At 39.3% G+C, this 14,326-nt stretch overlaps 1 protein-coding gene across 1 annotated transcript in view; it reads right to left on the reverse strand.

The window, feature by feature from the left end:
- NECAB1 (N-terminal EF-hand calcium binding protein 1) overlaps positions 1–14,326 on the reverse strand; it is an 82,027-nt gene that overhangs the window by 19,719 nt on the left and 47,982 nt on the right. The window contains 1 exon segment of the mRNA XM_032675069.1: positions 12,206–12,303. Within this exon segment, the coding sequence (XP_032530960.1) occupies positions 12,206–12,303 (98 nt within the window).

Consider the following 14,326-nt stretch of genomic DNA (forward strand, 5'->3'; position numbering starts at 1 on the left):
GCTTTTGCCAGTGCTTTTGGAAATAAATGAACAAAACATGACAGAACTGACAATTTCTTCTAAGTTTTTTGATTGTTTGAAGTGTTTGAAGTTTGAAGTGTTTTAAAATTCTGGGCATCCAAAAAGTAAATGCTGCAGATACCTCCATATTGCTTTCTGCTCGTAGTCATGATAAATCTGACACTGGCATGCTGAATTACAACTTAAAATGTACACCTTTGTTCTGTTCCCTACACTTCTCTTGCAGTTGTCTGAGGACAAATACCATGTCTGTGGTGCTCCCTTTGGCTCTGAAACCACACTGACTTTCAGGTAGAATTCCTTCTGCTATAGCGGGTATTAGTCTGTTCAAGAGTATTCTTGCCAGGATTTTGCCAGCAATGGAGAGCAGAGTAATACCATGGTAATTTGAACAGTCTGATTTAATTCCTTTCTTCTTATACAAAGTGATGATGACTGCATCACGGAGGTCTGATGGTAGTTCGCCGAGTTCCCAACAGTGCACCACATGTTCGTGAAATTTAGCATGGAGTGCTTGGCCCCCATGTTTCCAGACTTCAGGTGGAATTCCATCAACCCCAGCTGCTTTGCCAGTTTTCACCTGCTGTACAGCCTTAGGAGTTTCTCCCAGAGTAGGGGCAATATCCAATTCATACTTCGCCAGTTGCTGTGTGATGGACTGAATTGCTGAGTTTTGAACTACAGGTCTGGTACTGAAAAGAGTCTGAAAGTGTTCAGACCATCGATTCAGGATGGAGGTTTTATCTGTTTCACCACTCTACTTCCTACAGAAAAGTACTTTATTTTGTATTTTACTAAGGGCACACTGATATAACACTTCGGTAGAAGAAAGAAAATGTTAATTTTGAATTTTAAAAAAGTGTATAATTTTATTAAGTGCATATCAATTTATTAAGTGTATATTATGGTAGAATCAGCTTAACTGGCATGCCAGCATTGATTGTCATGTATCGTGTCACAAATTAATAAGGAGACCCACAGATGGTGTCTGTACTAAACTAGAAAAATGGCCTGGTTCTTGAATTTTATCAGCTGTAAATTACTGTTCATTAGCATATACATTATACTGCACCACAGTTTGGGGCAGTCCAGATGAAATAAATCTGTGTTAGCATATGTTTCTGGTTGTTAGTTTTACTGACTGTGAATGAATGAGGTTAATTTTCCACATCTTCCTCATCAAGAGGCAAGTGTGACCTTGTGAGCAGCAAAGATTTGAATTTCCATTAGTGCAACTGAAAATACACATAATTAGTGATTTCCCAGTGAAAAGGTCACTGTAGTCTTTAAAAGTGGCTTATGGCTATCTTAAAAAAATGCGTGAGAGGTTGTCCATTTACAACAGCAGAGGAGGCTGGGCTTAGGTATCTCCTAGGGCACTCCACATCTCAGGGTTGCAACAAGAGGCTCAGCAACACTCTTGATCCTTTTGATCTCTGGTGCCAACCCCAGTCCTCACCCCTGGGGTAAACTAACACCACACAGATTCACTTATCAGAAGAGCAGCTCCTTGAGATGGAGAAGAAGGGAAATACCGGGCAAGCAAACTAAATGTGGATGGGACAAAAAAATAACCCTGCAATTTCTCAGAAGGCGTGGCAGGTTTGGCAAGAGCTTCCGCAGGGCTCCATCTTAGGGCTGGTTCTTTTCGACATCTTCATAAATTCCTTGGACACAGGACTTGAAGGTATACTGAGTAAGTTTGTCAGCTGTACTAAACTGGGAGGAGCTGTTGACTCCCTCAAAGGCAGGAAGGCCCCACAGAGAGACCTTGCCAAATTAGAGGGCTGGGCAATCACCAACCATATGAAGTTCAACAAGACAAAGCACAGGATTCTGCACCTGGCACAAGATGACCCTGGTTGTGTGTATAGACTGGGGAATGACAGGCTGGAAGGCAGTGCTGCAGAAAGGGACCCAGGAGTCCTGGTCAATGGCAAGGTGAATGAGTCAGCAATGCAGCTGATGGCAGCCAGGAGGGCCAACCGTGTCCTGGGGGGCATCAGGCAAAGCATCACCAGCTGGTTGAGGGAGGGATGTCCCACTCTGCTCTGCAACTGGTGCAGCCTCACCTTGAATATTGTGGCAGTTTTAGGCACACAATATAAGAAATATATTAAGCTATCAGAGAGCATCCAAAGGAGGGCAAAGAAGATGGTGAAGGGCCTCGAGGGGAAGACATATGAGTAGCATCTGAGGGCACTTGGTCTGTTCAGCCTGGAGAAGAGGAGACTGAGGGGAGACCTCATTGTAGTCTCCAACTGCTCATGAGGGGAAGAGGAGGGACAGGCACTGATCTCTTCTCTGTGGTGACCAGCGACAGGACTCGAGGGAACAGCATCAAGCTGTGTCAGGAGAGATTTAATCTGAAATTAGAAGGAGTTCTTCACCCAGAGGGTGATTTGGCACTGGAACAGTCTTCCCAGGGAAGTGGTCACAGCACCAAGCCTGACAGAATTCAAGAAGCATTTGGACAATCTTCTTGGTCACATGGTGTCCGTCTTGGGGCCATCCTGTGCAGGGCCAGGTGTTGTAATTTGACGACCCTGTTAGGTCCCTTCCAACTCAGAATATTCTATGATTCTATGATTCTACAACTTAGTGGGAAAGGATGTCTGACTGTGACGTGTCCAACCCCACATTCAGAGCAGGGCCAACTTTGAAGGTAGTTCGAGCTGTCTGGGATGTGTTCAGCTGAGTTTGTAACTCCTCCAAGGATGGAGATGTCACCATCTCTCTGGTCTGCTTTTGCACTCTCTTTGTGCATATTTTCTGTATGTCCATTCAGCATTTTTCTTTCTGCACGATGTAGCTGTTGCCTCTTGTGCTTTTGCTATGCACCCCTGAAAAAGACAGAGGGTTCTTTTGTCTTCTCTATAACTCTTTAGATTAGATTTAACTCTTAGAATTATATCTTCTCTCTGCCTCTTCTCCCAGTTGAACAAACCCTTTACTGCTTATTATGTTCCTATTTTGCTATATAATAGTTGATTCTATATTACACTTCTATAACTTATCTATTGTGCTTATTTTTAACATTACTTATAATAGTAATTTAACATTACTTAAAATAGTAATTTCTTACTATTATACTACTTAGCAATTTGCTGTGCTTATTTTATATTTCATATCAAATGATTTCATAAAAATATTTAGGCTTATCTTTTCAGAAAACACCCCACAACTGAAAACTAGTTATTATTGAGTTAAAACTCAGTGGGGAATAATCTATTTAAATTTCCCTTTATCATGGAATTTCTCTTGCCCTGTGTGTTTAGAGCCTAAATTACTGGGACCAATGCCCTGGGTTACAGCTTAATATTGAAGATATAAAATTAGTCGAAATAACTGTACTAGATGAAAAAAATCAAATTTTTTTCATTTCAATCCCTAAGATCTAATTATTCACACTGTAGGAAGAAATCAGAACTGAGTCAGAATCAAAATCATAATTTCACCAGAAGCCATATCCAGAGATGCTCAGTGTGTTGACTTCACACAAATGCAACCTTTACATCATCCTCATTGTAAAAGTGATCAAAGGCATAACATGCCAAATTATTGGATTCAACTTTGAGTATGGCACAGGCTTTTACAAGTTTACCAAATATTATATTTGGCATAAACTACGTGTTTAAATTCTGCCTATAGAATTGGAACAGTGACAATCTCTTGCAGTGCTGACTTATCAGCAATGAAATAAAATAGGCAGCCATGGCTGATTAGAGAGATACTGACACACATTTATAATAATTGTCCATCAGGACAGTCTATCACTCTCCTTTATTGGGATTATCGAAGGAGAAATATACTCTTATTGCAATATTACAAAATTCATGCACAGATAAAAAGTAACTCCTATTTAACTGCTATTAGGTGTGTCAGATAGCTTAGAGACAAGAAACTGTTTTGACTGTGTTTGATATTATCAGGTAGCTGTAATCAGGGTAACAACATTGCTCCAGAGAGAAGGTTGTAAGGATACGTAGAAAACATCAAAGCTGTTGGTGGTTTTGATAGGTATCAACAAGAGACATGGCTAGGTTAAATGCTTACTTTTCTGCTGTGAAGTAATTTATATACACTTTTATGTTTAGAGGTATGAATATTAAATTAATTAAGGAATTTTTGGGTTTTGTTTTATCTTTAAGTGCTGACTATTTAACACATCTTCTCTGCTACCGGCAAAAATTCGAGCATTCCTTCTGATCCAATAGGTATAAGACTTCCACAAAAAAAGATCAAAGAAGTTCCCAAGAGTTTTCATTACTCTGACAAGGAGCTAGGAGAAGAGGAAAGGCATGAATCTTTGGAATATCCTTGCACAACTGCTCAGAATTAATTGCCTGCAGCTTTTTGAATTTATCTTACTTGACCTGCACTAATAGTCACAATCTTAAAAATATTTTTTTTAAAATAGAAACTCCAATGAAATAAAATTCCAAAATGTAATTTAATAATGTCCCTAGATAAAAATAGCTGTTTATTCATAGAGTCCTCTGCCTTGTAGAAGGATCCAACTGATAATATATTTAGGTCTGTCACCAGCATTCTGCTCTTCAGTTGAGAAACAATCAAGTCAGTTTACTGACGGGAACAGGCTTCCCAGGGAAGTGGTTGAGTCACCATCCCTGGAGGTATTAAAAAAGCATATAGATGTGGCACTTAGGGACATGGTTTAGTAGTGGGTCTGGCAGTGTCACATTAACGGTTGGACTTGATGAACTTAAGGATCTTTTCCAACCTTAATGATTCTAAACCATAATGATTCTATGATTCTATGATTTTAGATTGACACTGACCTGAAAAAAACATTAATGATAAACCCAAAGGAACAAATGAACTGGATTCAAAGCCAATGCATAAAAAAATTAATAATCAGGATAAAATGATCAATACCTGCCCTATGTTATTCTTATGCAGCAGCCATTCCATTACATTCATTCTGTGTAAAAATGCAATTTCAAGGGAAACAAGACTGGATTCTTTGAAAAATGTTAATAAATCCTAATCATATACAAAAATGGGTCCTAGCCGATATCACAGTTTTTGTGAAAACAAAAAAACAATTTGAAACTTCACTTTTTTCCTTCAGCAGAATGCTAGTTGTGGAACACTATTGTCAACATATGCTTATCGAGCTTTTTTTCCACTTAATTTGTTTTGCTATATAATTTACATAAATGCACCTGTTACTGAAATATGCAATTAAAAAAAATCTAGGTATTCTAGTTTATAATAAAACCCTCCAGAGTGCAGTAATTTACATAATTACCATAAATGTACCATCAGTAACTAAATTGCAAGTCCCTGTGTTACTCTCTCAGCTCCTATAATCTTCTCTTTTACCAAATCTGGTTCCTATTTTTAGAAATTTTCAAGGCTACAGTGACTTTGCTTAGCTTTGGGGTTTTCTGAGCAAAGCAGAAAAATTACTGATTTCATAGAAGCAGGTAATTAGACATGCTGTGTCGGTCACTGAATCCAGCATTTTGCTGTTGTACACAATGCACATCCCTTTCTATTTTTTTGCAAGCAATATGTAAAAAGCAGTTAGGTTTTTTTGCTCCCAAAAAACTTGGAAGGCTATTCGAGAACTTGATTGCTCCACTGAAGAAGAACTATCTTTCATTTCCATCCTAAACTTAATATGTTTATTTTTTGCATATGTAAATGATGGGTATAAACTGGTCTTGATTATACCAGTCTTGACTACTGCTGCTTAAAATGGTGTTTGCTAGTTCACTGAATCTGGTCCCCTGCTATGACAGACGGATCATTCTGTGTCTTTCATAAAACAGTGGCAAGGGTGGCAAGAAAGTCTCTCCAAAGCAAAGAATGTGAGACTTTATGGAGTCTGAAAAGGAGAAAATCTGCAGTGTTCTGTCCCTCTACATTGTCTGCCATTCCTTTCCATGGAAGTCTGCAGTGCTTTTGTCTCTAAAAGAAGAACTGTACCAGTATTTACAGGAGTAGTATGCACTCAGAGGTCATCACTTTGAAAAAGTGTATGTTAGCTGTTCTGGGCAAAGCACCTTCTAGTTTTCATCTATGGAAGAAAGCTAAATGTTTTCCATTGCCTATACAAAAATCCTGGCAAGTCCATCTGGGAGGTTGCTGTTGCATTATAGTTGTTGGCTTTGTGCTTCAGATATAGGGTTGTCTCAGGTCAAGATACACTCTTGCTCACTGGATCAAAGTTTCATCTTATAAGCATTGTTAACTATAAAAGCTAGTTCTGGTTTGCCTTTTTTTTTTTTTAAAAAGAATCTGTATCACTATGTCCTTTTGAAATGGAACTATATGATCTAATAAATATAACTAATAGAATCTAAGTAGCAGCTTAGGTACAAAGCTTTTTCTTGCTTGAGACTGGATCACTTTTACAAGAGGTATGGTGGTCTTAAGTCAATTTTGAGACAGCTTATAGGCCTCTGTGAGAGCTATACAGGCACTGCACTTGCAAGGAAAAAGAAACAATTGCATGAGCTCTTAGTGCCATCCTCCCAAGGAAGCATCTCTGCCAAGTTCAGTTACTCCCAGTGATTCCCAATTCCCACTACTTTGCCATTGTGCCAATGCAAAAAGTCTGAATTCCCTTTGTTACTCCAGTAAGTTAAGAGCTGGTACTCTATGTCAGCGCCATTTTCAGCTCTGTGACTGACTAATGGGTGAGGTGAGGTTCAAGCCAACAATCACTGAAATCACAGAGCAGGAAGTGTGTCCCATCCCGAGATCGCCCTGGCATGGTCACTTGGCCACCAGCCAATTGTGGTTGGACTTTCACAACAGTGCAGTATAAACTGCCCTCGGGAGCAGTGGGTTTAAAATCACCTAAAACAGTTCCTGCTTCCCTGCAAGTTTCTGCTGCCAGCCTTCCCTGTGTAGGTGCCAGTGACAGCACCAGTGGGGATTCACGGGAATACATCCTGGCTGGAAAACGACCCGGTGCTGTTGGCATAGGGGAAGGCAGGAGTCAGAAGGAGAGGGGTGTGCTCTTCAGCTGGTGAAAAAAGTGAACTTCAAACAGGCATTATGTCTGATAAAAGGCACTGTCAGATCAGGGTAAGATCTTCCTCTGTGAGACAGCTCCTCTGGGAAAAAACTTTCAGAGACCTCAGAGCTATTGAAGTACCTAAACTGGAGTCTGGTGCCCTAAAAAGACCCACCTGGATTCCAGCTGGTGCCCCAGAGAGGAGTTTCATCCTGCCCCATGGTCTCCTAGAGATACTGCATGCCATTTGTCAGGCCTGTGCAGATGTCTTGGATATCCTTGAATACCCCAGATCTTCTAAAATTCTTTTAGATAACTGTTTAAACTCCTGACTGCTTTTATATTGTCAATTTAATTTCGTATGTAAATTGTATTTTTGGTGATCAAATGAGCTTCTGCTAGTTTACTGAGTACAGAATAGTTCACCACCTGCAGCAGGTTGCATTTCCAATACTAGAAATCAAAATGATAGAGCAAAACTTATTCTTACCAAATAGATGACAAGCAGCAACAATTTAATGGCTTGATAACTTAAGGAAGACATGTTCTTTAGTCTGTAAGTTTTTGATTTTCAATATTCACAAGTCAATAGGACCAAAATGTTGAGCACCTTAAAAAAATTTTCTACTTTTACCTATCTACTTTGTTAGTCAGCGACAGATTTTATTTTCTGTGCTGAGGGTTGCAAAGTTCTTGTAATTTTATTTATATGTGACTGCAAGCTACGGAATGTAATTAAAATGCAACTTTCTGAAAATGTTATGTTCACGTGGGTAATAAAAAAGAGAAGATTAAATATTTTAACTAAATATACTTCTGTGGTCTTTTTTATAAAAAAATTCAGAAAAAAAAGGCTTAAAGAAACAAACCTTCCAATAGTAAAGTTTTGCTGAGTGTTTAATTTTTAATGCTTCCTGTATATAAGAGGAAAAAGAAATGCAACAAACAGAACTGTTCAGATAGTGCTTTGATCTGGAAAATACCAAGTTGGCAGGTGCAAGAAAAACAACTGACACCAATGATTAATCTGTCCTTGCCACTCTGGTATAAGCAACTCATGCAGACTCACGGAGAGAAATTATCAAATATTAAAGGGCACAAATCCCCCTAAAAATCCTCAGATATGCATTTCCCTTCTTTGTGTAAGGATAAAACAGAAGGAGACCAGTACCAAAACAGCAGGGCTGTAGCTCCCCTACTATCCTCTGGTATGCTGCTCTTTGTATTAAAAGTAGATTGTTTGCAAATGCAACTCAGTCTTTTCCCTGCTGAAAGATGTTCCTAGCTATATCTATTTCTCTGCATTTTTAGCTTAGCACCTTCCCATCAAGCAATGGAGCATGAACAGTTCCTACACTCCTAAGGGCTTCCTGTCTTCCCTGCTATTTAGTTTGGTTTGGCTGGAGGGATCTGGCCCAAGAATGGTGAAAGGAAGCCTGGTTTCAAACTTCTTGACCCTGCTAACACACTGGACATTTTCTCCCACAAATGACTCGATGTTTTCACTTTCAGATAGCAGAGGACTGGAAGACTGGAGAAAAACTCCGTTCAAGAAAGCTGAGCTGACAGCTCTTTCAAACTACAGAGGGCAATAAAATACACAAATTCATGCTGAAATTGCCTTGCAAGAGCCAGTTATCTGCTAATCTATTGGGGAAAAAATATCTGCACATGGAAATCATTTGGAGGGATGGGGAAAATTTGGTTGATCTTGATTTAAATCCAGAAGTCCACAGCCAAGCCAAGTTCCAGTTGCTCTTAGTGGGATATTGTGTTGAGTTTGTGTGGCATGGTTTGGGTTTGGGGTGTTGGGGTGGACACCTACAGGGATGGCTTCTGTGAGAAAACCCCTTCTACCAGAAGCTTCCCCCATGTTCAACAGAATCAATACCAGACCTGCCACTGGCCAAAGCCAAGCCCATCAGCGATGGTGGTAGAGCTTCTGGAATAACAGATATAAGGGAACAGTGTTGGATCAAGGGTTGGAATTGATGATCTTGGAGGTCTTTTCCAACCCAGTTGATTCTATGATTCTATGATTCTAAAAGTTACTGCAAAGAAGGAAACTGCAGTCAGAGAAGAAAGGAGTGAGATTATGTGAGAATAAGAGCAGGAGGTGCTCCAGGCATCAGAGCTGAGGTTCCCCTGCAGCCCGTGGTGCAGACCATGGTCAGGCAGCTGTGCCCCTACAGCCCATGGAGGTCCACAGTGGAACAGAGGTCCCCATGCAGACCGTGGAGGACCCTATGCTGGAGAGGGTGGATATTCCCAAAGGATGATGTAAGTCTGTGGGAAGCCTACACCAGAGCAGGCTCCTGGCAGGAACTGTGGCCCCATTGAGAGAGCAGCCCATGCTGAAGCAGGTTTGCTGGCAGGACTTGTGACCCCACAGTGGACCCCTGCTGGAGTAGTGTGTTCCTGAAGGACCCCATGATTAGACTGGTTTTTGGATTTTTCAGACGTGTCACTCCATACTTCTCATTGAAGACAGACACGTCTTCCTTCTCCAGGGTTTCCTTGGAAAAACTGATGCTGAAGAATTTTTCTAGGGCTCCAATTCTGCAGATGCCTCTTGTGAAAAGTATTTACTGAGTCTGGGCAACTTGAATTGGTAGGAAAGCAAGGATTTTCTATGGGAAGGGCTGAGTGCTGGCTATAAATAAAATTAATTAGAGTACCAAGTTGCTCCTTTCCCCACTAAATACTCAAGACTGAATGAGCTGCCTGCCTGAAGCAGGACACACTCTGGGAAAGTTCAGCAGAGACTGATAGAAGTGCTGAGCTTTCTCCAATCCATAAAAAGTAGAGGGAAAGCTCATGACAACCCTGAGGACTGGGTCTATAATCAACCCCATGCTTTGTGGGCTGGAGTTCAGATTCAATCTCAGCAGTTTTTAATAGGACAATTTAGTCTTTTGGAATTTGGTTCTGGTCATTGGAAGCTGACTCAGCCACTGTAGGTACACCATGTCTTGGTAGGTTTCAAAGTGCAGGTCTTCAGTTCTGGACTTTTTTTCTATATATGAATTTTCCAACTAGGTCATCACTTAGAAGATAGTAATAAGTGCTCCTATTACTCAGTGACTATTCAAGAGACTCAGCGACTGCAGTGGCAGAACAGTGACAACGTTTTTTACTGCACTAGGAGAGGAAAGCCAAGCCTTGCTCTGGATCCATGCCAATGGCCATTTAAAACCAGACCAACCATTTCTGAGCACCTACTTGTCTGAGCTGGGGAGTCAACTCAAGTTAGATGTGTCACTGTTGATGAACATCATTTATCCATCCTATCTCCATATACTGCACTTCCAACTCTGATTCTAGACGGATGTAGTCCAGAGTTTAGACCACAAACTGCAATAAATTTTGAACTATTTAAGATAGAAGTTTTAATATTTGCACTCCAATATTTATCAGGTAGTCAGGTCACATAACCCATCTGTTTCCTGAGAACTGAGTTCCTATTGGGAATAATCCTAATTTGTATTTCCATACAAAGCTGTAGTGGCTGAGCATATCCTTGGCAGAAAGCTCTAGTTTAGAATATTTGAGCACGTATTTTTTTTTGTTTGACTGTGTTCACCCACTGTTTCTACTAAGAGGAATTAAAAGTTTTTTTCCAGTGTCAGCCTTTCTCTGGTTCTGCCACCTCTAATGAATGGTCAGCTGAAATATTCCTGAAAGACATAAAACCCATTAAACTTGAATCTTCAGTTAGGAAAATAAAATTTAAAGAAATTGTAGTTTGTTTATATTTTAGATGGGTTTTTCAAGCAGACAAATGAAACACTTATTAATATTCCAGACTTTCTTGTCCATTTTTCTGGTCAGGCCAATGCACACAGGCTGATTAGTTTTCTGGCACTCCTACTTGAAATTAACTTCTTAAGTAATTCTTAAATGCTGTGGTTTATTTACTTCCAGTAGCTCTGAGGTGACATGTCCTCCCCTTTAGCAGCAGTAGTTTATACACATGGCTATTTTTTTAACTTATGCATAGCTAAAATGAACCAATCTGTTGCCTTTCAGTGTCCAGCTCAACAAGACAGTGAGTCAGCACACAATCACTTCATTAAGAGTGGAAGATGCACAGCATGAAAGAAGAGACTTACTGGCTCAAGCTCTAAATAAATAAGCTACACTTTCAGGTTTTTATTTTGGCAACTCATGTAAAATATATGAGTACTTTACTCCTGCAAACACCCAAATATCAAAAATAATAGTTTCACTAATGAAGCACAGCTTTCTTCCCGTAGATCTCTCCATTGATTGACTGAAAAAAAAAATCAGGGTTTTTTGACACCATGGGATCTCACTGAAAAATTTTTGCTGAAATTTCTATTCTTGATGACTAACCTGCCAGTGAATACTCTTGTTGTGTGGGTCTGTGTCTGGATTTGGAGTATCTAGGTTCACTTCCTCCTCTGGGTTGTGCTTTCCCTCATCTTTTGAAGCTGATCCATCGTGAAAAGAATATTTAACTGTTCAGCCAGGGAAGAGGAGCGTATTATCCAATGTCTTGATGCAGTTTTGGTCAGACATAGAGCTGGGATGAACAACCAGGTCTGAACACAGGAGCAGGTATGTCCATAATGAATCGAGTGGATCACTGCCTGGCATGCCCTGCAGCATGGCTGCGTGCCTCCTGTCAGATGTGTGGATGGATAAATCAAGCTTTTCCCCCTGAGAAACATCTCCTCCCTTGCTGTGCTGGTGGGCAACAGCCCTAACAGCTCCTCTTGGCAGGTTCTTTCAGTCCTGCTTTTGTTTAAAATGCCTGAAATGGAAATGAAATCTTGTTCTTGGTTGGGAGTTTTTACTCAGCACAACACATTGTTTTTTCAAATTTGGTCTATTTCCAAATATTTGTGCTGATACTTACCCACACTTGGCATGGGACATAGAATCCTCTAACTCTCTCTTGGTACAAAAATATAAAGAACATTCTTCAAACCATTCACAAAGACAAATTTGGTTATTTCCGAACTGTAATACTTTGCAGACAGAACTTTACAGATTTGGTATACAACGATTTTGACAAGTCTTTTTCCTATTGGACTTTTGCTACAAACAGGTATATGTAGAAGAACTTAAATACAAATTAGTAACTTTAGTTAGGACAAATACTGCAAATACTATTCAAATAAACAAAATATGCAATATAAAGAAAATTTCACAGTTTTTACTTACTTTCTTTGTTTTGTCCATTGCCTTCAGTATGGTTATGTTTAAGTCTTCCAAAACAGATAGAACATTTTCATACTCTCCTAAGTGCTTGGAAAAATAATCTAAAAGAAATAAAAAAACACATCATCTATTAATTACCTGAAAAATCAATATTTCATTAAATATCAGTTTTACTAACTCTCAATTCAGTTCATTTAATAATGATATTATTAAATATGTAAATATAAAATGAATAGAAATGAGAATGAAAAGGATAATTTTATTTTTTTTTTATTTTGGTATTATTTCTCTGCAAAATCATTCCCGGAATACTTAAAATACCAAAATCAGTATTTCAAAACATTCTCTTTCAATAAAGGAGTTGCCAAAATGACAAAAAATTTACAATATCAATTTGATAGCTGAAACAAACTTATTTTCAAAATATCTACATTTTCTTTGCCAACTTGATTTTTAGTCCAATATTCTACTTTACAGGTACTAGCAGGAAATGAAGTTTTCATATGTATGTACTAAATTTAATTATATTGATACAAAAATGAATAATTCTGGTAAAGCCCTTAGAGGAGATAAGATGAAGTCGGGGCTATTGTGAGTTGGGGTTGGTTGAGACCAGTTGTTTCTATCCAAGAAATTAAGACACCGTGAGTTGGCCAGATAAACTTCTAGTCTCAGGTACTATGATTATATTTTCAACAAGTATGATGCATGCAATATACGTTTAATGAAAATCATGGAAATAACAAATTGCAGGATGTCCTTGTGTAGCTGCTTAAAGCAAAGAACATTTTAACAGAAAGAGCTGATGTAAAATCAGAGGGCACAACTCAATCAGAGGGATTACAGCAAGAGAAGGAAGGAAACCTGGGAAATCATGACCTGAGTTCCCATTGGTTGATGTGGGGAAATACAATAGAGGGGAGGCACAGGAGGGAAAAAGTGTGAAAAGGAAAGAAAAAAAAATTATGTTAAAGCTAGAGACTGTGTTAGACAAGGCATTTAGATATCAAATCACCTGGAAAAGCACAAAAAGCAACATCTAAATGGCAGATGGGAAGAACAAGATTAGATAAGGTCTTTTTGAAATAATAAATAGCAATACTTTGAAGCTTTTAAGAGGTCAGCATGAGCTTCTCAGGGAAATCATAAAAGCACAAGTTACCAGGAACACTGCAACATAACCTGGTATTGCTAAGAGGTTGAATGAAAACATATTGTGAATTAATACCGTGGATGTTTTTTCATTTAATTTCTCAGGTGAACTGAGATAACTCATGAAGAGCTGTATAATCACAAGCTCAAACAGATGTTGAGTAAACTTGGTACCAGATTCACAGATGAGGAACACTCTAGTAGCAGCATATGAAAGATTTAAAAGGCAGCTGAAGCAACTCGCATTTAATCAAAACAGACAGCAAACAGAGTCAGTTCTGGATTAACACCCCCCTCAGCCCAGCAAGCCTGTAAACCTCCAGTACAATGTCAACAGCAGTAAATCCCTTGTGGAACAAAACCACCTGTTTTCCTTGGCTGGGTTTATACAATTTTGACCAGGTACTCAACCAGCACTAGTTGTCACAGCCCAATTCACTTCAGATGAGTCTCTTGTCATATATTTATAAGCCACCGGCTGAGGTACCTCTTAGTGGGTTCTTGGCCATGGGAAGAGTCATCCTGTGGGTAAGTAAATGAGCTTGTTTTCAACGTAACAGTATTTTCAGCTTTTAAATGTCTTTAACATTGTTGACCATTGGAAAACTTAGCAGGCTACCAACTCTCCCTCAGAAAAAGGCTGGTGTTGACAAGTATAAATGTTGGGGCTTTTTTCCTGACATTCTGTGGGAGGACTTGCAAAAATCTTATGTGAATTGTTTTCTGCTGGAAGCAGAACTCCTAAATCAGGGGCTGTAAGATCAGCTGGAGAGCCAACAGGGTGTTGGAGAAATGATTCACAGTCCAGAATAGGGTACAGAAATAAGTAATTGGGCCAAATTCTAGGCCTTGCAAGAGTTTTACTGTCATGAAGGATGATAAAACTTCTCAAACTGCTGTTCTCACTGGCTCAAGTAGGAGGAAAGTAATGAATTTTCCTCCAGTGGGGTACTAATATGACAATCTTTTTCA

The sequence above is a fragment of the Chiroxiphia lanceolata genome, chromosome 1, assembly GCF_009829145.1.
Source record: "Chiroxiphia lanceolata isolate bChiLan1 chromosome 1, bChiLan1.pri, whole genome shotgun sequence".
NCBI lineage: Eukaryota > Metazoa > Chordata > Aves > Passeriformes > Pipridae > Chiroxiphia > Chiroxiphia lanceolata.